Raw genomic sequence first — 25,679 nt, 5'->3', positions numbered from 1 at the left:
CAAAGTGCTGGAATTACAGGCTTGAGCCACCGTGCCCGGCCTCAGTTATCCAATTTTAATGTCTGACTACAAGGTAAGTTTTTTTTTTTTTTTTTTTTTTAAGATGAAGTTTCACTCTTGTTGCCCAGGCTGGAGTGCAATGGCATGATCTTGGCTCATTGCAACCTCTGCCTCCCAGGTTCAAGTGATTCTCCTGCCTCAGCCTCCTGAGTAGCTGAGATTACAGGCATGCGCCACCACACCCGGCTAATTTTTGTATTTTTAGTAGAGACGGGGTGTCTCCATGTTGGTCAGGCTGGTCTCGAACTCCCGACCTCAGGTGATCCACTGCCCGCCTCGGCCTCCCAAAGTGCTGGGATTACAGGTGTGAGCCACCATACCCGGCCAAGGTAAGATTTTTTTTTTTTTTTTTTTTTTTTTTTTGAGACGGAGTCTCGCTCTGTCACCCAGGCTAGAGTGCAGTGGCCGGATCTCAGCTCACTGCAAGCTCTGCCTCCCGGGTTCACGCCATTCTCCTGCCTCAGCCTCCCGAGTAGCTGGGACTACAGGCGCCTGCACCTCGCCCCTCTAAGTTTTTGTATTTTTAGTGACGGGGTTTCACTGTGTTACCCAGGATGGTCTTGATCTCCTGACCTCGTGATCCGCCCGTCTCGGCCTCCCAAAGTGCTGGGATTACAGGCTTGAGCCACCGCGCCCGGCCAAGGTAAGATTTTTATAGACTCTTTTTAACCTTTTATCATTTTTGTTAAAGACCAGGTTAGTGCTTTAAGAAAAACCCGTTTTGCTTTTATTTTAATGTCTAGTTTACAGAAAAACGGGATGGTACCAGAAAAAGTGGGGTACTGGGAGAGTACCCCTTTAACTTTAGCCAATATGTCTACACATGGAATTTCTTTTACAATTAACATTTCAAAACTTGCTTAAACCTTCAAAATATTTTTTTTTAACCTTTTAATGTAGGTGAAAATCCACATTCTTATGCCTCCTCATAATTCTTTTAACAAAAGTATATTTTGCTCTTCTTACACACTTTGCACATAAACTGTTTCTTCAGTAGTTTTACATTCAGGAGACCTAATTACTTTTAAATTATACAACATTTTTTGCATAAATTTCCTTTTATCACATTTTTCACGACTTTTACAGACAATCTTTGACATGCCTTAACTTTCTGACTTGTGGCCGGGCACGGTGGCTCAAGCCTGTAATCCCAGCACTTTGGGAGGCCGAGACGGGCGGATCACGAGGTCAGGAGATCGAGACCAGCCTGGCTAACACGGTGAAACCCCGTCTCTACTAAAAATACAAAAAACTAGCCAGGCGAGGTGGCAGGCGCCTGTAGTCCCAGCTATTTGGGATTCTGAGGCAGGAGAATGGCGTAAACCTGGGAGGCAGAGCTTGTAGTGAGCTGAGATCCGGCCACTGCACTCCAGCCTGGGTGACAGAGCGAGACTCTGTCTCAAAAAAAAAAAAAAAAAAAAAAAAAAAAAAAACTTTCTGACTTGTAAACATCCCTTTCTTTAAACAACCAGTTCATTTACTTTAGGACAAGAATTTACCATATGAAATTCTTTATACTTTAGGACAAAACTTTACCATATGAGATTCTTTTTACTTTAGGACAAGAATTTGCCATGAGATTCTTTTCACATAATTCTCCTTTTTTTAATGTCAAAAATGATAACTGTTATTTTCCAAAGCGAACTTCCTTCACGTCTGGGGACTAGACTGCCTAAGGCCACAAGATTAGAAGTTAGGAGAATACATGTTACACTGTTAACTTTTAGCAAACTTTGCTTTTGTTGAAAACCTTGTAAGTTTGGGATTTTAATTATGTGCCAGGTGTAGAGCCTAGGACCTAGACAGAAGGGCAGATAAGGTCTGGCTTATTCCAGCATTTAACTCCATGTGTCCTAGGTTTTCCGAAGCTGCAAAGCGGGCTAGTGGTACAGCTAAGAAATGGTAGCCTGTTTGGATATCTGATTAATAGCTCTAAGGTCTTGCACTAACCGGTATGACCTGTCTGGCTTCTTTACAGGCAGTATTGGAGTGTTATAGGGAGACATACAGGGTTTAACAAGTTCATCATGGAGAAGACCTTCAATTATCAATTATAGGTTTTAAATTTACCCTGGCCTTGAAAGGAATAGGATACATTGCCTTCTCTTTACTACTTCCCCAGGGGTTTTTAATTTAACATGAAACCGAGGAATCTGTAACTTTCCTCGATTCTCCCGTTTTGACTATACCTTGGGATGAATGAGTTGTCTGCGGTGGTGAGCAAGTTTAAGGAGGGGAGGAATTTTCCCTGATTAATATAGAGGCCTATGCCAAATTTTAGCATTAAATCTCTCTAATAGGTTTGTTCCTGCCTCTGGGATAAACAGAAATTTAATATTAGCTGATTTGCTTTTATATATGACTTTTGTTCTTTTTCCCATTTCGGACATTCTCTTTTGAAGTGACTTACTTTTAATGTGAAATATTTGTTTTGTCCTCTTTCTCTCCCTTTGCCTCTCCCTCTCTGCCTCTCTCTCTCTCTCTGACTCCCTCTTTGCCTCTCTCTGCCTCTCTCTGCCTCTCCCTCTCTGCCTCTCTCTCTCTCTCTGACTCCCTCTTTGCCTCTCTCTGCCTCTCTCTGACGCTGACTCCCTCTTTGCCTTTCTCTCTGCCTCTGACTCTTTCTCTGACTCCCCCTTTGCCTCTCTCTTTTTGCCTCTGTTCTGTCAGTCTTCTTCTCTCCTCTAAGTTTTTTTTCTCTACCTTTGAGTCTCCTGGCTTTACTCTTTCATACCCTTTATATTGCCTGGAGAGTGGGGGTCTAGGTTCTTTATAGGTACTTTGTTGTATGGTGGACAGCAGAATTTTTGCCTTCTGCTTTTGTTTTTCTTCATCTTTTCTTATATATACTTTTTCGGCTTTTCTTAGAAGCTCTTCTATAGGTTTATCTTTCTAGTTCTCCATCTTTTGTAATTTCTTGTTAATATCTGGCCAACTGTTAGTGACAAAATGAAGTTTTAACATTCACTGCCCAAGAGGATCCTCGAGACCTAGACTAGTGTATTTTCTCATTTGTTCCTTTAATCTATCTAAAAAATCCTATAGGCCCTTCATCTTTCCCTTGTTGTATATCAAATGTTCAGGTAAGAGTCTGAGTTTGGGGTACTGATTCTTCAATCCCCTTTATCATCAATTTCCTAAAGTCCTGCATATTTTCTCGGTGGGCTGTGTTGTTATTGTCCCACTGGGGGTCTTGGGTGGGAATTTTTTGATCTGTTGTAGGAACATTTTGGCCAGGAGGGTGTTCATGTTCCTAGGCTCCCATAGCAGCTCTATGGATCATGCCTCTTTCTTCCCCTGAGAAGAGGGGGAAAGCGAGGTTCTGAGTATCTTTTTTACCTTGCTCTATCTTGCGTTGAAGTCCTTTTAGGGAAAGGTGCTTAGGCTGGTAGTGAGTGGGCTCTTGGGACGATTCTCAAGAGGCAGGATTATAGGAAAGGGGACAACAGGGATAGGAGAAGGGTCTGGGACAGCAGCTGCTTTTTTTTTGTTTTTGGTCCTTTCATTATCCTTCTAATATTTTAACATTAGGCCTAGGGGATTATTAGGGGGAATATTATTGTTGCTAGCTTTCTCCTTTTTATCTCTTACCTTACTTGGGGCATTTCCCATCTTGGGTCCTGGTTAGGCTTAATCTCTCCTATTGGAGATGTTTCGCCTATCCTTTAGCTCCACCTGCTGGAGGCTCCTCGCATTCACGCACACTTTCAACCCCAAGAATATCCTGACCTGGGACCAAGGAAATACTTTGTCGCCCCTGCGATGTTTCTTACCTTGGTCTGTGCAGAGAGTTATTTGGTCACTGTGGCATGTGAGGATCCTTTCCCCCAGGTCACCAGCCGGTTTCTTTCCACGTTGCTGAGTATAGGTTTATTCGTCACACCAGTGGGTCTCGATTCCTTACCCCTGTGACCACCGCAACAAGGCAGCGGGGCATGCTTCCTCATGGGAGAGGTCTAGACCCTCCTCAGAGGAGAATGGGAATCCCAAACAAGCCACCAAATTTGTTAGAAATAAATTTTCGTTGCCACAAAAGAAACAGCACTCAAATTTTCTCAGCAAGGCAATTTTACTTGTATAGAAGGGTGCCTCTCGTGGATGGTGCAATGGAGAGAGCACACCTGGATGAGGGAGGGGAATGAGTTCTTATCCCTGATGCAGGTAGCCCCTACTGCTGTGTTGTTCCCCTATTGGCTAGGGTTGGACCACACAATCTAAGCTAATTCCTATTGGCTATTTATTTTATTTTTTTTTGAGTCGGAGTCTCGCTCTTTTGCCCAGGCTGGAGTGCAGTGGCCGGATCTCAGCTCACTGCAAGCTCCGCCTCCTGGGTTTACACCATTCTCCTGCCTCAGCCTCCCGAGTAGCTGGGACTACAGATGCCCACCACCTCGCCTAGCTAGTTTTCTGAATTTTTTAGTAGAGACGGGGTTTCACCGTGTTAGCCGGGATGGTCTCGATCTCCTGACCTCGTGATCTGCCCGTCTTGGCCTCCCAAAGTGCTGGGATTACAGGCTTGAGCCACCGCGCCTGGCTCTATTGGCTGTTTTAAAGAGAGCAGGGGTATGAGCCGGAGTGGTGGGCTGAGCAGTTTTGATGGAAAAGTCAGTTCCGGACCAGGTGACTAAAGGTGACTCAGGTCAGAGCAGGTGACAGAGGCTAGGAGGGGGTTGTTTACTGAAACTAGGGGCAAGGAGACATAAAGAATGAGGAAATTAAACTTTAAAATGAAGAACAAAGAACAGGGGAGCTGAACACACTGATACATTGGTTCTTTGGAGAGGATCTCAGAACTCATTGTACTTAACAATTTACAGGCTAAAACCTTTGAAGAGGAATTTATTATATCCTACATTATCACGGAGTAAATAATTTATCCCTGACAGAATAAGGCTACTGGAGTCCTCTTCTTGTAACTCTGAGAAGAACTGGAGGGAACTGTGTCTGCAGACAGTGGGGCCAGGTGGTTAAGTCTGGACTGGGCCAGGCATGGTGGCTCACACCTGTAATCCCAACACTTTGGGAGGCTGAGACAGGTGGATCACCTGAGGTCAGGAGTTTGAGACCAGCCTGGCCAACGTGGTAAAACTCTGTCTCTACTAAAAATACAAAAATTAGCTGGGTGTGGTGGCAGGCGCTTGTAATCCCAACTACTCAGGAGGTTGAGGCAGGAGAATTGTTTGGACTCGGGAGGCAGAAGTTGCAATGAGCCGAGATCGTGCCATTGCACTCCAGCCTGGGTGACAAGAGCGAAACTCCATTGGGAAAAAAAAAAAAAAAAAGAAAAAGAAAAAGTCTGGACCTAGCCAAGAGGGGAAGAGGACGTCCCCATGAAAGAGCTTTGGATCCAGAAAGGCTGGGTTCTTAGAATTTTTTTTCACTTTTGTTGTAGCATACTTTATTCTTATTTTTTTGAGATGGGGTATGGGGATTTCACTGCAGGCCTTGCTTTGTCACCTAGGCTGGAATGCTGTGGCTCGGTCTCTGCTCACTGCAACCTCCGCCTCCCAGGTTCCAGCAATTCTCCTGCCTCAGCTTCCCAAGTAGCTGGGATTACAGGCATGCACCACCATGCCCAACTAATTTTTTTATCTTTAGTAGAGACCAGGTTTTGCTATGTTGGCAAGGTTGGTCTGGAATTCCTGAGCTCAGATGATCGGCCTGCTTCAGCCTCCCAATGTGCTGGGATTACAGGTGTGAGCAACTGCACCCAGTGCATGCTTTAATTTAATTTAATTTAATTAATTTATTTTTTGAGACGGAGTTTCCCTCTTGTTACCCAGGCTGGAGTGCAATGGTGCTATCTCGGCTCACTGCAACCTCTGCCTCCTGGGTTTAAGTGATTCTCCTGCCTCAGCCTCTCAAGTAGCTGGGATTATAGACATGTGCCACCACGCCTGGCTAATTTTGTATTTTTACTAGAGATGGGGTTTCTCCATGTTGGTCAGGCTGGTCTCAGACTCCTGACCTAAGTGCTGCGATTGTCCTTGGAATTCTGAGTGGATCCATGAAGAGCTAGTAAGAACCAGTGAAAAAGCAATCACCTATGATCCTGGGCTTTGAAAAATCACTGTGATTATAGTATGCCCTTATAAATGAGACTAAGATGCCTGATGGGAGAATGCAGACTGCTGGTGAGGAAGGACAATGAAGCAGAGACTAGGAACCAAATTCATCATCATTATCACATAAAGGCATTAGGAAATGTCACTTTACACATGGTGAGCACATATGGGTGCCCACCACAGAGACAGCAGGATACGTTTTACAAAACTTGACCAGGCAAGTTAGAAGCAAGGCGTGGTTAGGATGGCAGAGGGCAGGGAGTAGGGTGGGGGAGAAGAGCCAGCTGGAAGATGAGTCAGGGGGTGCAACTGGGGAGAGCAGCTCTGAATCTTGCTGCTCAAGGAGAAAGTTGCTGAGATAAGATGGCTTTCAGGGAGCTGTCCTACTGCTGCTGGAGAGCAGCCTGCTGGGCCTACGATGATAAGCAGGGCTGACCCTCTTGGGCTCCGTAGCTAAGTTCAAACACTGCTGAAAATGGGGCGGAGTTGAGGCAGTGTGTGGCAAGTGACACAGACGGGGACTCGCAGCTGGGGGTCCCTGGGAATTACTTGACATCTCTCAGCTGGTGTCTTCAGCAGTCTGGGGCAACAATCGCAACTGCCCATGATGGTTGTTGAGGATATGAGAGCTTTTGTTTTAAAGCACTTGCCACAAACCCTTAAGATGCAGATAGGTTTCCCCTGTGAAGCGCTCCACAGGCGGGACACAGGCCCATCTGAGGGGGGGCCTGGAAGGAAGAGGAGCACTTGAGAGGGGGCAGAACCAGGCTGGCCTGGGGCTCAGCGATCGCTCCACTGCAGAGAAGCTGGGCTGAGGAAGGCAGCTCACACCTGGCGGAGGATGCCCTTCTTCTGCCCCCGGACAGGAGGGAGGAGACCACCATATCCCCGACTTGCAGCCCTCACGTGCCGTCTGGTGGCTTTGGTGCAGTCACTGCCATGATCTGAGTGGTCTTTGGCAATCACACACCGGTTGCGGGGAAAGAGGAACTGACCATGGGCCTGGGTGGGGAGGCCTGGCCACTGTGCCCACAGCCTAGGAAGGGACAGTCAGAGCTCCTCCTTGTTGCTATCGAGGGACTGGGCCAGAGGCCCTGGAGCCAGGGGGGCACCTAGTAGCTCTTGGTTGCCAGGATGCTGGCTGCTGTCCTCCAGGTCCCTGCCCATGGGGGCATCGTCCCGTAGGAGCCTGCTCTCCACTCTGTGCTGCCGAAGGCTCTCGGTACTCACGAGTCCCTGCATCCTCAGGTACCCCTGCTGGCAAAAGGGTGGCAGCTTCTGGCGCGTGAGGGCGAACAGGAAGCAGGACTCTACACAAAAGCAAAACGAAGAGAATGAGCCAGGCTGGGATGGGTGGGGAGGGGTGCAGGAAGGGGAGCTGCCAATGCCAGGTGTGGAGGCTTCACTGCGGGCCTCGCCTGGTATCTTTCATCCCTTGAAACTGGGAGCTGACCTTTCTGGGCATCACACATCCAACTTGAGTAGGTCATGAATCATGACCCTCCACGAGGCTCCAGGGCAGGGAACTGCCTTGACACTCTGGAAGAAAAAGGCTCCAAAATGAAAGCAAACCAGAGCAATGCCTCAGCTCCCAGAGATCAGGGCTGAGCCTGGGGCTTTGCAGGCGGCCACACAGGGGTTAGGGCTCTGACCCTCATGAACAGACCCTCGGCCTGGTGCAGCTGGGAACTCAGTGGTCAGTCCCACTGTGAGCTCAGATCTGCCTGCAAAGATGCATTCCCTCCACATTTGAGTTGCAAATACCACGTGCAAAGTTCTGATCTAAACAGTGTGGGGATAGAAAGATAAACGGGTATATCCTCACTGATCCCACAACAGAAAGCTGGTGCATGCATCAAATTTGTCCAATCATAAGATAGCTGTGGATACTTATCATGTAGAAATATGAAGAAACGGCCAGGCATGGCGGCTCACGCCTTAATCCCAGAACTTTGGGAGGCCGAGGTGGGTGGATCACCTGAGGTTAGGACTTCGAGACCAGCCTGGCCAACACAATGAGAAAGAAACCCCGTCTCTAGTAAAAATACAAAAATTAGCCAGGCGTGGTGATGAATGCCTGTAGTCCCAGCTACTCGGGAGGCTGAGGCAGGAGAATCACTTGAATCCAGGAGGCAGAGGTTGCAGTGAGCCGAGATCATGCCACTGCATTCCAGCCTGGGTGACAAGAGACTCTGTCTCAAAAAAAAAAAAAAAAAAAGAAATACGAAGAAACAACCAAAAGAAGCCGTGCGGAGAGAGAAGCTACTAAAAGGAACAACCACTAGGGCTGGGAGTTCCTTGTGGGAATGAGAATGAAGGTAGGGTGGGTGATATAGTTTGGGTCTGTGTCCCCACCCAAATCTCATGTTGAAATGGAATCTCTAATGCTGGAGGTGGGGCTGTTGGGAGGTGACTGCATCATGGGAATGGTTTCTTTTTTTTTTTTCTTAAGGCAGAGTCTCCCTCAGTGACACGATCCTGGCTCACTGCAACCTCTGCCTTCTGGGTTCAAGTGACTCTCCTGCCTCAGGCTCCCCAGTAGCTGGGACTACAGGTGCCCGCCAGCACACCCAGCTAATTTTTTTGTTTTTTAAATAGAGACTGGGTTTCACCATGTTGGCCTGGCTCGTCTCGAACTCCTGACCTCAAGTGATCAGCCTGTCTCGGCTTCCCAAAGTGCTGGGACTACAGGCGTGATCCAGCATCCAGAAATAGATGCTGCCATGTGTCCTATACAGCCTGCAGAACTGTGAGTCAATTAAACCTGTTTCTTTGTAAGTTACACAGTCTCAGGTATTTTTTTATAGCAATGTGAGAACAGACTAGTACAGTGAGAAAAAGTCTTTTAGCCAAGTACTTATAAGACTTTAAACAAACAGAAAAGCTGACGCAGATATGGGCTCAGCCTTCTGAGGGCGTCAGAGACAAGAAGGGCAGACGGAGAGTCCGGAATGGGCTGGAGTCCTTCTGTAACTCTGAGCGAGCCTTCTCGCCTCCCTGAGCCCCTCTATCTCAAGTGAAAATGGGCATAGTACAAAGGATGTCGTGAGGCTTCCATGGGTGACCAGGCTGAAAGGTGCTCCAGAAATATGACTTCCTGTTTATTTCTGACTTTTAGCATGGAGGCCCCTGGCTGGCCAGGCCATGGCAATCCTCTCCAAGCAGGGAAGACAGCAGATGCGCGAGAGGACAGCGGGAAGACTGGGAGGGCAGCAAGGTGGCCGTTTGGCAGGCACCAACTTCTGATGACATCATCCCCTCTGCAGGGGCTCAGCAGAACCTGGGGCCAGCACTATCAGCTGCACATCAGCTACAGAACGGAGGGACGGCTGCCACTATGCCACCGGCCTTCTGCTGCGGGTATTCTCTCCAGTCCAAGGCAGCAGCACACAGTGGCCTGTACAGTTAAACAGTGTCTAGAAAGTGGGAGACAGGAGGCTAAAGGGCCTCGGATGATGCATCAGTGGAACCCACAACTCAGGGTTGGAATTCACTCTCTCACACACCCTGGCATTTTTGTTGTTTGCTGTTGTTTTTGAGAGGGAGTCTCGCTCTGTTGCCCAGGCTGGAGTGCAGTGGCATGATCTTGGCTTACTGCAACATCCGCCTTCCGGGTTCAAGTGGTTCTCCCGCCTCAGCCGCCCGAGTAGCTGGGATTACAGGCGCCCACCACCACCCCCAGCTAATTTTTGTACTTTTAGTAGAAATGGGGTTTCACCATGTTGGCCAGCGCTGGTCTCAAACTCCTGACCTCTGGTGATTCACCCACCTCGGTCTCCCAAAGTGTTGAGATTACAGGCGTGAGCCACTGCACCTGGCCTAAAAGTGTATTTTTTGAGAAGGTGTGCATTTGCTTCTGTGATTTCTACAGCTCAATGATCTCATGAAGTTTGGCCCCAGATTTACACAAGTGGGGCCTACTGGTTGGATATTTTCAGAGATTTTCTCTCCCACTCTATCTAGGACCAAAACCATGCGTCTCATCTATCTCCTCTCTCGAAGGGTTGTGGCTCCCAGCTTTCCTACTGAGATCCAAGCTTTATTTGCGTATCTCTAAAACAGGCCTCCCATCCTGCTCCAGCTCTGTCTTCCACCCCAAGGGGTGGTCTATTAAAACCCAGACTCTGGGCTCTTGATGACTGGCAGGGGTCCAGCTCAGCAGGTTTAGTGCTTTTTTCAGGTCTGGCCTCTGGGGAGTGGCCTTATTTCCCTGCCAGTTCTTTATGTATACATAGATATCTCTCTCTATATATTTTTTTAAACAGAAATCACTACTAGCCCCTGCTAACCTTTTCCTTTTTTTTGAGACAGGGTCTCGCTGTATTGCCCAGGCTGGAGTGCAGTGGCGTGATCTTGGCTCACTGTAAGCTCTGCCTCCTGGGTTCGTGCCATTCTCCTGCCTCAGCCTCCCGAGCAGCTAGGACTACAGGCGCCAGCCACAATGCCTGGCCAGTTTTTTTGCATTTTTAGTAGAGACGGGGTTTCACCATGTCAGCCAGGATGGTCTCAATCTCCTGACCTCGTGATCTGCCTGCCTCGGCCTCCCAAAGTTCTGGGATTACCGGTGTGAGCCACTGCGCCCAGCCCCCTTTTTATTTTTTTTGAGACGGAGTTTCGCCTTTGTCACCCAGGCTAGAACACAGTGGTGGATCGTGGCTCACTGCAATCTCCGCCTCCCGGGTTCAAGCAATTCTCCTGCCTCAGCCTCCCGAGTAGCTGGGGCTACAGGCGCGCTACCATGTCTGGCTAATTTTTGTATTTTTAGTAGAGATGTGGTTTCACCATGTTGGTCAGGCTGGTCTCGAACTCCTGACCTTGTGATCCACCTGCCTTGGCCTCCCAAAGTGCTAGGATTACAGGTGCGAGCCACGGTGCCTTGCCCTGTTAATTCTTTTGAAAAGACATATTATTGGCTGGGAGCGGTGGCTCACGCTTGTAATCCTAACACTTTGGGAGGCTGAGGCAGGCTGATCACAAGGTCAGGAGTTCGAGATCAGCCTGGTCAATATGGTGAAACCCTGTCTCTACTAAAAAATACAAAACTTAGTCAGGCATGGTGGCATGCACCTGTAGTCCCAGCTTCTCAGGAGGCTGAGGCAGGAGAATTGCTTGAACCCGGGAGGTGGAGGTTGCAGTGAGCTGAGATTGCGCCACTACACTCCAGCCTGGGCAACAAAGTGAGACTCTGTCTCAAAAAAAAAAAAAGAAGATACATTATCCAGTATTTTTAGGTATATTGTAATTTAGCCCACGGCATTGTCAGGAATGGTAGTCTGGGGTTTGGATTTCCAGATATGGGTCCTGAAACTCCATGGGGCTTGGGTCTCTGCGACCTTTCTTCAACCTCGAGCTTAGACCCTTTGTCCTTCTGGGAGCTTAAATTACCTGCATAGAAGCTTCGCAAATCGGTGTCCAAACAGTTCTCCAGGAAGCGCCTCAGAGGTAGGATGTGCCCGATCGGGGCGGTCCAGTCTGTTAAGAAGTCTTCCACGATGTGGTGGATGGCTGTGGGCCGAGGCAGGGGCCAGTGTGCAGGGCGGAACCTCACCTCCTGTTCTGTGGGGAGTAGAGAGGGGCCACGTCAGAGCCGCGAGGCTGGGCTTCCCCTCCTCGGGCCGACACAGCACGGATCCCACACAGCCCAAACACTGCCCTCACTCGCTCGTGCTCGGCTTTCCCGACAGCCTCCCAGGCTGGGCTGTGGTCAGCCTGTTCAAGAGCCACCTGCTGATATTTGAAAGGCTGCCATGAGGAAGAGGAACTAGGCTTTTCCCTTGTGGTTTCGGAAGGCAGTGCTGTAACTAGTAACTTCAGGCTGGCGTTTCTCTAACACTCACATGGACTGAGATCTATTGTGCTGCTTCATTTTTATTTTTTATTATTATTCAAGACAGAGTCTCACTCTATTGCCCAGGCTGTAGTGCAGTGGCACAATTTAGGCTCACTGCAACCTCCACCTCCTGGGTTCAAGCGATTCTTGTTCCTCAACCTCCAGAGAAGCTGGGTTTACAGGCACCCGCCACCACACCCAGCTAATATTTTACATTTTTAGTAGAGACGGGGTTCCAGTCTCTACCATGTTGGCCAGGCTGGTCTCAAACTCCTGACCTCAGGTGACCCAGCTGCCTCAGGCTCCCAGAGTGCGGGGATTACAGGCGTGAGCCACTGCGCCTGGCTGTGGCTGCTTTCAAACTGGCCTTTCTGTGAGAAGACTCAGAGGCGAGGCAAGGGGTCTCAGCACTCATCTAGTTCAGCTTCCCGCTGCTGTGGACTCCCTTCTGTGGTGTCCCAGTCAGACGGCCATCAAGTCATGACTTGGCCATCGCTCTTCTGGGAAACCTGAATTTGGAGGTGACCAATTTCCCCCACTGAACAGCTTTAACTTTTTTTTTTGAGACAGAGTCTCGCTCTGTCGCCCAGGCTGGAGTGCAGTGGCACAATCTTGGCTCACTGCAGCCTCTGCTTCCTGGATTCAAGCGATTCTCCTGCCTCAGCCTCCCTAGTAGCTGGGACTACAGACGCCCGCCATCATGCCCGACTAATTTTTGTATTTTTATTAGAGACGGGGTTTCACTATATTGGCCAGGATAGTCTCAACCTCCTGACCTCGTGATCCGCCCACCTTAGCTTCCCAAAGTGCTGGGATTACAGGCATGAGCGACTGCGATCAGCCTTTTTTTTTTTTTTTTTTGAGAAAGTCTTGCTCTGTAGCCCAGGCTGGAGTGCAGTGGCGTAATCTTGGCTCACTGCAACCTCCGCCTCCTGGATCCTAGTTCAAGCAATTCTCCTGCCTCAGCCTCCTGAATAGCTGGGATTACAGGCATGTGCCACAATGCCCAGCTAATTTTTGTATTTTTTTCACGTTTTTAGAGATGGGGTTTCACCATTTTGGCCAGGCTGGTTTGGCCAGGCTGGTCTTGAACTCCTGACCTTGTAATCCGCTTGCTTTGGCCTCTCCAAGTGCTGAGATTACAGGCGTGAGCCACTGTGCCCAGCCTCTTAGTGCCTCCTTATACTGACCACAGACCTGCACCCGTCGCTGCTACCTGCTGACATGACTTCTGCCTTTGGGAACAACCCGTTTAAACCACCCTCTTCCACCTGACTGCCCTTCAAGCTCTGAAGCAGGGGGTGCGTTCCCGAGGTTGTTCATTTATCAGTAGCTACTCTGTGCCTGCACCGGGCTGGCATTCTGTGTATGCTGTCAGAGTTAACCTCATGGAACCCTACAAGAAAGGTACTGTCGTAATCCCCATTTTACAGAGGGGAGGTTGAGGCTCAGAGAGGTTAAGTAATGGTCCAAGGTCACACAGTAACAAAAGGACAGGCCCAGGGATTTTGCCCAGTTTCTCTATACCATGTTAACGAGCTCTGGTTCCCTCACTCTTCAGACCCCTCCCACCCCACCATGGTCAGCCTCCTCTGGAGACCTGCAGCAGGGCCGTGTCCCTCTTACTACACGGTGGCTGGTGGAGAGCACGACACTCCCCACGTGTCCTGTGCCAGTCACAGTATGTGTCAGAATCTGGAAGCATCATTTATCGTTCTCGGACCTTCTGCCCAAGTGGTCTCTAGGCGGAGTCCCGCAGCCGTCCCCCGGTCAGCTGAGCGTGTGTGTGAAGGTTTCAGGGTGGGTGACAACCCTGCAGAGGGTGAGGTCTGAGGAGCCCACAGGTTGGGGGAGGGCAGAGACCTGCTCACCGGTGGGGAGGTATCTGTAGTAGTAGATGACAGGATGGAGGAAGTTAGACTGCCAGGCGTCTTCCATGTGCCCCACAGACCGGTCATCAAAGAAGACGTCCTTGTCGGGGCCAGAGAAATTTCTGCCATATTCCATGTTGATGACGAAGAGCCCGTGCCTTGCCTTCCTCCCTGTGAGTGTCTCCAGTTGGGCCAGCATCTGTATGGGGAACTCCTCCAGGTACTCAAAGGCCATGGCATTCCTGGGAGAACGGCAACACGGGGGAGGCCCTCAGTGCTGTGGCAGAGGTGAGGGGTGCGGCACGGGGTAAGCATGCGTGTGTGCATGTGTATCTCCCCTCTAAGGAGCGTCAATCAAGCAGTGCACCCCTCACTTAACATTACCGTTTCAGCTGAGCTCTCACACACATGTGGGGTAGAGTCCAGAAAATTCCATGTAACCTGAATGGGATATCTGGGGAAAGAGTGTCTCAGGCAGAGAGAATAGTCAGGAAAAAGCCCTGAGGAGTATGTGAGCACTTTGTGTTCAAGGAACAGAAGAGGCCGATGTGGCTGAGGGGACTGAACAAGGGGCAGGGGCAGGAGAGGGGTTCAGAGGCCTGAGAGGTCAGATCAAGGAGGGCTGTGCCTCCCATGACGAGACATGAAGGGTCGTCTGGCCTGAGAAGTGATGCTGCTGGTCGCTGGGGAGGACTAAGCAGAGCTAGGATCAGCGTGCCTCAGGTTTCTAAGGACCACTCTGGTTACTGTGCTGGGAACAGACCCCAGGCCAAGTGGGGCGGCTGTCATATGGGTGCAGGTGGTGGAGCCTGGTGATCGGGACCGAGATGGTGGTGGTAGAGCAGGTGAGAGCTGGCTGGGTTCCAGACATCATCTGAAGGGAGAGGTAACAAGACTTGCCCATTGTTTGCATGTTGGGTGTCATTCGAGACAGGGGTGCCGGGCACACTGACTCATGCCTGTAATCCCGGCACTTTCGGAGGCCAAGGTGGGTAGATCACCCGAGGTCAGGAGTTTGAGACCAGCCTAGCCAACATGGTGAAACCCAGTCTCTACTAAAAATACAAAATTAGCCGGGTGTGGTGGCATGCGCCTGTAATCCGTTACTCAGGAGGCTGAGACATGAGAATCGCTTGAACCTGGGAGGTGGAGGCTGCAGTGAGCCAAGATCACACCACTGCACTCCAGCCTGGGCAAGACACAGAGGGACTCTGAGTCAAAAAAAAAAAAAATTAGCCGGGCATGGTAGCGGGTACCTGTAATCCCAGCTACTCGGGAGGCTGAGGCAGGAGAATTGCTTGAACCCAGGAGGTGGAGATTGCAGTGAGCCAAGATCACGCCACTGTACTCCAGCCTGGGTGACAGAGCAAGACTCTGTCTCAAGAAAAAAAAGACAGGGGCAGGGGCATGGAGGGTGATGCGAAGGTTTTGTGCAGAGTACAGCTGTGCTACCTGCATGTCCCTGAACCTGGTATGCTATAGTACGTCCTGCCTTTGGATCGGGCTGTTCCCTCTGACTGAAGGTTGTTCCCCTGCTTCTCCCTGCCACCTGTCTCCCCTTGCCCCTCACCCCTCTGTGCCCTGCACCGTTTCCTTTTCAGGGACTGTCCATCCTCTGTGATCTGCTGCTTATCACTAAATTGATGCTGATGATGGTGGCCGGCAAGGCCCTGGCCTGAGGGAGCTCTGAGATCCACGCGGCTGCCTCTGACTACTGCTCATCCACGTGATGCCAAACACTTTCCACAAGTGACCTTTACTCCTTCCTTTCTTGCTGCAAGGTAGGCACAATTTCCCCGTTTTGCAGATGAGGAAGAAGGGCTCAGAGAGGCTCACTAATGTGCCCATGGCCACTCATAGGACTGTCTGTAGAGTTGATAGCACTGTTTTTCCCCAGAACAGACATGTTTCCCCCAGCAGCCTTCATCTTAGGAAAGAACTGGGCACCCCGCACCTGGAATAGGAAGAGAAGCGCTATGCAGTGTGTGGGGGAAGCTGGGCCGAGGGGAGTAGGACTGGGATAGGCTACTCACTCCTTCAACAGGATGACATCGGCCAGCACACCGAACATCTGGTAGAGCCCAGAAGCCTCATTCACGCGCCGCACGATGGAGCTGGTCAGCTGTGTGATGGGGAGCTCGGTGGCAGGCCAGGTGACGCTGTGGTGGCGGTGCTCCAGGAGCCGGTGAACAGCACGCACTGGAACAGCCAGAGGAAGGAAGGGCATGCTGCACTTAGGATTTTATCTCTGGTCACTGGGAGGGATGCCCAGGTCTCGTCAACCCCTGAGAATGCCATACACACTGGTCTGCATGGCCCAGAGCAAATGTGTAGGTGGTGAACACATGAGGGGAGGAGATGGCAGCTGCCTTTAAAGCCGGGCCAGCAGGTATGTTCTGGAAAGGACCAGACAATCCATATTCTCTTGCTTTGTGGGTCATACACATACAGCATACAGTGATGCTGCTCACTTCTGCCCCTAGTGTAAAAGCGGCCAAGACAACAGGCAAAGGAGTGAGCACAGCTGGATTTGGTCTCCAGGCCAGAGTCTATCTGCCCTTGCTTCAGGCCATCTGCACGTGGGAGTCCCATTCACCCCACCTCACATAAGGAACGTCAAGTCTGACACAGGGCCTTCCCCAGAAACCTTCCTCCCGTCACAGCTCTGTTTCCATCAGACATGCGCCTATGGAAATCTTTGATTTCGCCCTCTCTTTCACAGCCTAAATCCCTCTGTCTCTAAGTTCTTTTTTAAAATATTTTTTATTTATTTTATTTTTATTTTTTATTTTTTATTTTTTTGAGACGGAGTCTCGCTCTGTCGCCCAGGCTGGAGTGCAGTGGCGTGATCTCAGCTCACTGCAAGCTCGCCTCCCGGGTTTACACCATTCTCCTGCCTCAGCCTCCCGAGTAGCTGGGACTACAGGCGCGCACCACCTCGCCCGGCTAGTTTTTTTTTTTTTTTTTTTTTTTTTTTAAGTAGAGATGAGGTTTCACCGTGTTAGCCAGGATGGTCTCGATCTCCTGACCTCGTGATCCGCCCGTCTCGGCCTCCCAAACTGCTGGGATTACAGGCTTGAGCCACCGCACCCGGCCATATATTTTATTTTATTTTATTTTATTTTATTTTTTTGAGACAGAGTCTCACGCTGTTGCCCAGGCTGGAGTACAGTGGCGTGATCTCGGCTCACTGCAAGCTCCGCCTCCCGGGTTCCCGCCATTCTCCTGCCTCAGCCTCCTGAGTAGCTGGGACTACAGGCGCCCGCCACCGCGCCCGGCTAATTTTTTGTATTTTTAGTAGAGACGGGGTTTCACTGTGGTCTCGATCTCCTGACCTTGTGATCCGCCCGCCTCGGCCTCCCAAAGTGCTGGGATTACAGGCTTGAGCCACCGCGCCCGGCCTATTTTATTTTTTTAAAGACAGGGTCTCGCTCTGTTGCCCAGGCTGGAGTGCAGTGGCGCGATCTCAGCTCACTGCAACCTCTGCCTCCCGGATTCCAGGAGGAACTGACTCCCAGAATTGAGTCCAATCCTTTGCCCATACTGTAAGACCCTTCTGCAGTGGTCCTACACCTATTATTATAGTCTTCTAACCTGGAATAAAGTCCACCTTACTGTCTTCATTTTTATTATTATTTTTGAGACAGAGTCTCAATCTGTCGCCCAGGCTGGAGCGCAGTGGTGCGATCTTGGCTCACTGCAACCTCCGCTTCCTGGATTGAAGTGATTCTCCTGCCTCAGCCGCCCAAGTAGTAGGGATTACAGGTGTGTGCCACCAAGCCTGGTTAATTTTTGTATTTTTAGTAGAGATGGGTTTCACCATGTTGGTCAGGCTGGTCTCAAACTCCTGACCTAAGCTGATCTGCTGGCCTCGGCCCCCCAAAATGCTGGGATTATAGGCATGAGCCACCACATCCGGCCTACCTTACTGTCTTTAAAAAGAAAAAAGAAATATAAACATAGAATGTCTTTGAGTGGCAGAATAAAAGATTACTCCCCCTAGTTCCCTATATTTTCACATTTCTGATGCTCAGGCTAGGCGTGGTGGCTCATGCCTGTAATCCCAACACTCTGGGAGGCTGAAGTAGGTGGATCGCTTGAGCTTGGGAGTCTGAGACCAGCCTGGGCAACATGGCGAAACCTTGTCCCTACTACATAAAAATAAAAACAACAAAATTAGCTGGGTGTGGTGGTGTGTGCCTGAAGTTCCAGCCACTCAGAAGACTGAGGTGGGAGGATGGCTTGAGTCTGGGAAGTCAAGGGTGCAGTGAGTTGAGACGGCGCCATTGTATGTCAGCCTGGGAAACAGGACAAGACATTGTCTCAAAAAATAATACTACTACTAATTTTTTAAAGCTCAGCTGTAAGATTTTGACTCCATTCTTTCAAATAGACTCACCTAACTGAATATTGTATGCCTCACTGAGTGAATTTCAACCAATACCCTGTCCTTCTCAGAAGGTTAACCACAGGAAAGGGAATATCTAATTTTTATTTATTTATTTATTTTTGAGACGGAGTTTCACTTTTTGCCCAGGCCGGAGTGCAATGGTGTGGGCTTGGCTCGCTGCAACCTCCACCTCCAAGGTTCAAGTGATTCTCCTGCCTCAGCCTCCCGAGCAGTTGGGATTATAGGTGGCCGCCGCCACGCCCGGCTAATTTTGTACTTTAATTAGAGATAGGATTTCACCATATTGGCCAGGCTGGTCGCAAACTCCTGCCCTCAGGTGATCCGCCCACCTCAGTCTACCAAAGTGCTGGGATGACAGATGTGACCCACTGCGCCTGGCCACATCTAACATTTTAGACTCCTCTCCATAGAGAGGGCACCGGTTTGCTTTCTATGAAAGAAGAGAAGACCTTTGTAGAAAGTGTCTTTCAAGAAAGCGCCTGGGTCTTGGGAGTTTAATTCCCATGATGGTGAGAAAATCACGAAAACTCTGAGCCTGAGTTTCACACTCTGAGGAAAATGGAGATTTCACACCCACCTTTCGGGGTGTTGGCGGCCCTGCCAGGGTTGTGTTTTCAGTGCTCAGCCCACTGAAGTCACCCAACATGCGTGAATTCATTTCTCTCACTTCCTTTTTATTTCCCATTTATTCTTAAAATCGCAAATATCAATTTTTGGTTGGGGATTATTTTAGTGCAATAAATATAATTATGTTTTTAAAATATATTTGAGTATTTTCTTTGTAAACATTCTCAAGTTAGCAGAAAATTTATGCCCTTGGTACTGAGAGTTTTGAAAAAGAACTGATATAATCCATTTGCAATTTTTTTTTTTTTTGAGACAGAGTTTTGCTCTTGTTGCCCAGGCTGGAGTGCAATGGTGTGATCTCAGCTCACTGCAACCTCCACCTCCCAGGTTCAAGCGATTCTCCTGCCTCAGCCTCCCGAGTAGCTGGTATTACAGGCATGCGCCACCACACTCGACTAATTTTGTATTTTTAGTACAGACAGAGTTTCTCCATGTTGGTCAGGTTGGTCTCGAACGCCCAACCTCAGGTGATCTGTCTGCCTCGGCTTCCCAAAGTGCTAGGATTACAGGTGTTAGCCACTGCGTCTGGCCCCGATTGCAATTTTTATTGAAATGTGTCAGTACCCAAATTGTCTATATGGGCATGGAGCTTCATAGCTGCTTGGTGGCCAGGTATTGCCTTATTTAGCCCTCATGATGGACCCACGATGGTGGAGAGTTCACCTCATTTCCATCTGTGATGTTAGGATGTCCATCAGGGGCTTGGAAGCTTCACCTCTAGGACCACCCAGCTGGGGAGGAACCAGGTTCACATTCTTCAAGCTCAGCGTTCCTGCCAACACAGGATACTTAACCTGTCTGGGGATTATGCACATAACATAGCACTTCCAGATGTATCTACTTTTATGCTTGATTTTAATTTTTTTTGAGACAGGGTCTGACTCTGTTGCCCAGGCTGGTGTGCAGTGCTGTGATCTTGGCTCACTGCAACCTCGACCTCCCGGGTTCAAGCAATTCTCATGCCCCAGCCTCCTGAGTAGCTGGGACTACAGGCATACATCACCACACCTGGCTAATTTTTGTATTTTTAGTAGAGACAGGGTTTCGCCATGTTGCCCAGGCTGGTCTTGAACTCCTGGCCTGAAACAATCCACCTGCCTTGGCCTCCCAAAGTGCTAAGATTATAGGCGTGAGCCACCACACCCGGCTTACGCTTGGTTTTATTTTACTTTTTGAGACCGGGTCTTGCTCTGTCGCCCAGGCTGGAGTGCAGTGGCATCATCACGGCTCACTGCAACCTCGACTTCCTGGACTCAAGGGATCCTCCTGCCTCAGCCTCCCAAGTAGCTAGGATTACAGCCGTGGACTTTTACACTTTATCTGATACTTCCCTAGACGTGTCTTCAGACCACAAAAACCTGCTGTCACTTCCCCAAGACAATTTATGACAATGAGCTACTGACAAGCAATCCCCTAATGCTTCTGGACATAGAAGCAGATTTATAAGCCCTGGGATGCTGAGAGTGGTTCTGCCTGGGGACAGTTCTGCCTTCTCAGCTGGGCTCACCTGTGTATCGGAATCCGTGGATGAAGCCCCCAGCAGATTTCCGGTAGTCCACCGAGTGGCTGGCGGTACCCAGGATAAACAGACCCCGGCTTCCTTTGGATTCGTAGCTAGCTCGAATTAGCGGGTACTTCTTGCCGAATGCATTTCCCGAGTTAAGTCGGAGGGACCTGTCAGTGGAAAGGGCTGTTGATGAAAATAGCTGCTATGTGGGAGGCACTTATTTAATTAGTTTGAGATGGAGTTTCGCTTGTCGCCCAGGCTGGAGTACAATGGCACGATCTTGGCTCACTGCAACCTCTGCCTCCTGGGTTCAAACTATTCTTCTGCCTCAGCCTCCTGAATAGCTGGGATTATAGGCTCCTGCCACCGTGCCCAGCTAATTTTTATATTTTTAGTAGAGACAAGATTTCACCACGTTAGCCAGGCTGGCCTCGATATCCTGACCTTATGTGATCCGTCTGCCTCGGCCTCCCAAAGTGCTGGGATGATAGGTGTGAGCCACTGCACCCAGCCAGGAGGCACTTATTACAGTGGCACTTATTACTGGCACTGAGTGCCTTACTTTTCTCGTCTCATTTAAACGTCACCATGACCCTAGCAGATGGGTATTATCATCTCCACTTAAGAGATGAAGTCGGCCGGGCGAGGTGGCTCACTCCTGTAATCCCAGCACTTTGGGAGGCCGAGGCGGGTGGATCACAAGGTCAGGAGTTCGAGACCAGCCTGGCCAACATGGTGAAACCCCACCTTTACGAAAAAATACCCAAAGAGTTAGCTGGGGGTGGCGGTGCATGGCTGTAATCCCAGCTACTTGGGAGGCTGAGGCGGGAGAATCACTTGAACCTGGGAGGCAGAGGTTGCAGTGAGCCAAGATTATGCCATTGCACTCCAGCCTGGGCAACAGAGTGAGACTGTCTCAAAAAAAAAAAAAAAAAAAAAAAAAAAAAAAAAACCAAAAAAGCAAAAAAAACAACGAAGTCAGGCCAGGTGCAGTGGCTCACGTCTGTAATCCTAGAATTTTGGGAGGCCCATGGAAAGGAGGGTCTGGACAGGCACAACAGCTTCTCCTTTGTCTTTCCGCACCCTGGTCAGAAGGCAAATGAAAGACTGGATGGTGCTTTGATACCAAACCTCCTGAGATAGTTGGCAGCAATGTTTAAAGTCTAGGCTTCATAAAACAGCCCTTCAAGATACAGTGATAAATAACTTTAGCAACTAACATTTTATTAAGCACATGATATATGCCAAGTACTTTCTCTGATTTAAGAGATCCCTATCTCTTATGTCTCATTATGTTGCCCAGGTTGGAGTGCAGCTGCTATTCACAGGCATCATCATAGCACACTGCAGCCTTGACCTCCTGGGCTCCAGTGATCCTCCTGCCTCAGCCTCCTGAGTAGCTAGGTACTCATCACTGCACCTAGCTCCCAGCACTTTCTTTCCTTTCTTTCTCTCCCCCCCTCCTTTGTCTCCTCTCTCTTTTTTTTTTTTTGAGACAGAGATCTCACACTATCGCCTGGGCTGGAGCGCACAATGGCGCGATCTTGGCTCACTGCAACCTCCGCCTCCAAGGTTCAGGCGATTCTCCCACCTCAGCCTCCCAAGTAGCTGGGATTACAGGCACCCACCACCACGCTTGGTTAATTTTTTTATATTTTTAGTACGGACGGGGTTTCACCATGTTGGCCAGGCTGGTCTCGAACTCCTAACCTCAAGTGATCTGCCTGTCTTGGCCTCCCTAAGTGCTGGGATTATAGGTGTGAGCCACCGCATCCAGCCTCCAAGCACATTCTTATGTTAATCCTCGCAATAACCATATGAGAAAGAAACTTAGAATCCCATTTTAGAGATGAGGATACTGGGCCACAGCCTGGTTAAATAACTTTCAACGAGGTCACAGATTTGGCAAACTGAGACTCTCAAGACAATTCCTGCACCTGTGCTCTCAGCCACTACACTACACTGCCTTCCAGCAAATTCCCCTCTGTATTCTCTCTGAGTCTGAGCTGGCCTTTCCATCTCACAGGTGGAGGCTCCCAATGCCGATGAAGATCTGCTGGTACTGCTCTAGGACCAAGGGCCTCAGGGCCACCTGGGACCCTCAACGGTCAGAGAGCTCATGTCCTGGAGGGAAACCAGGCAGCACTCACATCCATTCTTAGGGTGCTGTCCTGAAAGCTCTGTTGCCAGCCTACTGAACAGCCACTCTGTTCCCCTAGGGAGGGGTCAGGAGGGTTCACTAGGAGAGCCCACCTCCTCCCGCATGGAACTCACTTATTGAAAATGGAGAAGTCAAAGTTCCAGCCCAGGCAGCGGATGACTCGGTCATAGGGCACGCGCATGGCAAAGTTGTCATTGTCGTCCTGGGGGAGGGTGATGGCGTCGGCACTCTGGTTGGTGCTGGCTTCTTCCAGGAAGAATTTCAGGGTGACATGGAACTTGCCTTTGCTATCCTTCAGGATGGCCAGATCCCTCAGGTCAGACTCGAGCAGCCCATCCAGGGACTTCAGCTGGTAGGTATCCAGCAGGCCATTGTTGATGGCTCTGGGCCCACAGAGAATGCAGGGAGAGAGACTCAGAGGAAAGTTGGGCAGTGCAGCTGGGGTCAGGAAGGGCAGGGGAGGGTTGGGGAGGCTCTTTTCACACTCTGGACTCCCAGCACAGAACACACACGCAGGGATGTGGCCTACCTGAGGTCTCCAACGTAGTGGGTGGCCCAGGACAGACGGACCCGGGAGCGGCTGAGCATGTGGATAAAGTTTGTGACACCCAAGATGTTCTCTGCCGTCTCAAAGGCTGAGTTCCCACGGCCCAGGATCAGCACATTCTGGCCTATAAAGTCCTCAGGGTCTATGGACACAGACTCGTAACCCTCCACGTTTTCGGAGCCAGGGAAGTCAACCTGGTTGGGGACTGATAAGCCAGTGGCTACAAGGAGGACGCTGCAGGCAGGGACAAAGGAAAGATGGCTTAGTCTCTTAGCTATAAGATCACTAAGGGAAAACCACTCCCTGGACCCACCCACCCACCTGCCTCACTCCAACCACAGGCCGCCAAAAGAAAATAGGACATTCATTCATTCATTCATTTGTTAATTCATTCATTTGTTTACGCCCTCACTCCAGTGCACTTGAGAGGCTCTGCCCTTGCCTCTCCCTGAGCTCACAGTATTTTCCCTAGCACTGTACTGGGGGTTAATTTTGCTCTGTGAGAGAGGAGAAGATGACATTATGAGAAATGGAGAATTCACCTAACTTTGCACACAACAGTCAGACCAGGTATCACCCTTGGTGATGAAAGGAAACCTGATGTTCTACTTTCCCCTTTCTGAGTTCTCTGACGGATGCATCTATCTACTGAGCAGTAATTCTGTACCAGGCCCTGTACTAAGTGTATCTGTGCACCATCTTACTGACTCCTCCAAGCAACCTGGAGGTGGTACATGGCCTGCTTTACAGGTGAGGAGGCACAGGCTCTTCAGGTCCGTGGCCTAAAAGCTTGTAAAGGCAGCAGAGCCAGAGTCTAAACACATGTAGGCCTGATTTCAAAGTCCTGCTCCTTCCATTGGTAAGGATCGCCATCCAGGGGAGGGCAGCTGGGGACTTAGATCCTGCCGGCCTGCAGAAGAATGCTTTGATCACAGGGTGGTTTCAAAAATAGAATCGAAGGCTGGGTGCAGTGGCTCATACCTGTAATCCCAGCATTTGAGGAGGCTGAGGTGGGTGGATCTCCTGAGGTCAGGAGTTCAAGACCAGCCTGGCCAACATTGTGAAACCTCATCTCCACCAAAAATATAAAAAATTAGCCAGTTGTGGTGGTGCGTGCCTGTAGTCCCAGCTATTGCGGAGGCTGAGGCAGGAGAATCGCTTGAACCAGGGAGGCGGAGATTGCAGTGAGCCGAGCTCCTGCCACTGCACTCCAGCCTCAGCGACAGAGTGAGACTCCGTCTCAAAAAAAAAAAAAAAAAAAAAGCGAAATACCCATTTTCTTCCATTCCTCCCACACCTACTGGCCAATCAAGGTGTGTGGTTCGTGTGGGGAAGGTCCCAGCTTCTGCAGGTGAGCTCAGGCACAGGCCTTACCTGCACTGGTGCACCTGGCCCTTCTGGTCGGTTAGGATGAAGTAGTGGCCATTCCAGGCCCGTCGGTCCTTGTCCAGAGTGACGTGGGCGATGGTGGTGTTGTACTGGACACGGAGCCCCAGTGTGTCCGCGAAGTCACCCAGGTAGCGCACCATGTCGCGGGCGTCGGGGAAGTAGGCACGTGAGTACTGTCTGAAGAGCAGCCGGGGGTCGTGGCTGAGCAGAGAGTTCCAGTCGTGGCGGAGGTTGAACTCGGCGTTAGCCTTGCCAGTGTACCGCTTGTTGATGCTGATGAGCTTGCGGTGCCGCGGGTAGCGCGTGAAGAAGCTGCCGGGCCGTGGGGCGCGCTCGAACACTTCATAGTCGCGTCCAGCGCGCTGCAGGAAGTAGGCCATCTGCAGGCCCGCGGGCCCAGCGCCCAGCACGCAGTAGTCCCGGCGCGGGGGCACCGACAGCGCTGGGTGCAGGGCGATGGCCAGGAGCAGCCCCGGGGGGCCCCACAGCGGGGCCGCAGCGGAGAGGCCCATCCTGCAGCAGACCAGAGGGGTAAGGCCTCGCACCCGGCCGGGCGGCCGGGAGACACGAGGCCCAGAAAGAGGCGGGGCCTGCGGGAACTCTCACTGCAATCTGGGTCAGGGCCAGGCCCAGAAGCCACCGTCTTCACACAAGCTCATTTGCCCAGACTCCACCGTTTCAAGCTGGGACCTGGGGCTCCCAGGAATCCCAAGCCCCTCCATCTTAATCTCATTCACGATCTCCTTCCTCAGGGGCACCGGCTCCCCGCTTATAATTGTAGTAACCTCCGCCCTGGGGAAGGAGAGGGTGCTCCCCAGTTTTCCCCTAATTTGAGGGTGCCCAACACTCCTTTGAACCACCCTTCAGGTTGGACCTTCCAGAGGTGCACTACGCCTTGGCCCCGCTCCAATGCCCGGGCTGGAGTCTGAAGGGGGTGTGGCCTGCGTGCGCCCCGCCCCCTGCCAGGCTCCGCGCGCCCCAGGCTGTTCGGCCACGTGACAGGGATGCCCCGCACACCTGCTGCCAGCCAGCTTGCGCTTCAGGGGCCGCCAGGTCCCCACGCCCGCAGCTCCGGCCTCCCCGCTTCCTACCGACCCCCGAGAAGCGCGCGAACCTCCCAGCCGCTCCGACTGCAGCCCGTGGTCTAATGAGGCCGCGCTTGGCTCGCTCGCTCCGCGGCGGCCCCGCCCCTCGCGCCCGGACCAATGGCG

General features: G+C 50.6%; 2 protein-coding genes across 11 annotated transcripts in view; both read right to left on the bottom strand.

The window, feature by feature from the left end:
• The window catches only part of TXN2 (thioredoxin 2), a 393,736-nt gene that overhangs the window by 26,055 nt on the left and 342,002 nt on the right, over positions 1 to 25,679 (bottom strand). The gene's annotated exons all lie outside the window — the stretch shown is intronic.
• Positions 6,111 to 25,661, bottom strand: FOXRED2 (FAD dependent oxidoreductase domain containing 2). The gene is made up of 8 exons (XM_050806202.1): positions 24,454 to 25,661; positions 23,062 to 23,313; positions 22,646 to 22,915; positions 20,372 to 20,538; positions 15,860 to 16,025; positions 13,827 to 14,068; positions 11,511 to 11,681; positions 6,111 to 7,435 (listed from the first exon to the last, which is right to left on the bottom strand). The coding sequence occupies exons 1-8, from the start codon at positions 24,978 to 24,980 to the stop codon at positions 7,176 to 7,178; spliced, it is 2,055 nt and encodes a 684-aa protein (XP_050662159.1). The 5' UTR covers positions 24,981 to 25,661; the 3' UTR covers positions 6,111 to 7,175.

Source organism: Macaca thibetana, chromosome 10, assembly GCF_024542745.1.
Source record: "Macaca thibetana thibetana isolate TM-01 chromosome 10, ASM2454274v1, whole genome shotgun sequence".
Lineage (NCBI taxonomy): Eukaryota > Metazoa > Chordata > Mammalia > Primates > Cercopithecidae > Macaca > Macaca thibetana.
This window is presented reverse-complemented; position numbering and strand designations above follow the sequence as displayed.

Coding starts and splice junctions, on each gene's coding strand:
- FOXRED2 (XM_050806202.1), bottom strand. CDS start 24,980: ATGGGCCTCTCCGCTGCGGCCCCGCTGTGGGGCCCCCCGGGGCTGCTC. Junction 16,026..20,371: donor CCACGGATTCCGATACACAG/GTGAGCCCAGCT, acceptor TGGCTGTTCCAG/TGCGTGCTGTTCACCGGCTC. Junction 7,436..11,510: donor TTTGCGAAGCTTCTATGCAG/GTAATTTAAGCT, acceptor GCTTTTGTGTAG/AGTCCTGCTTCCTGTTCGCC.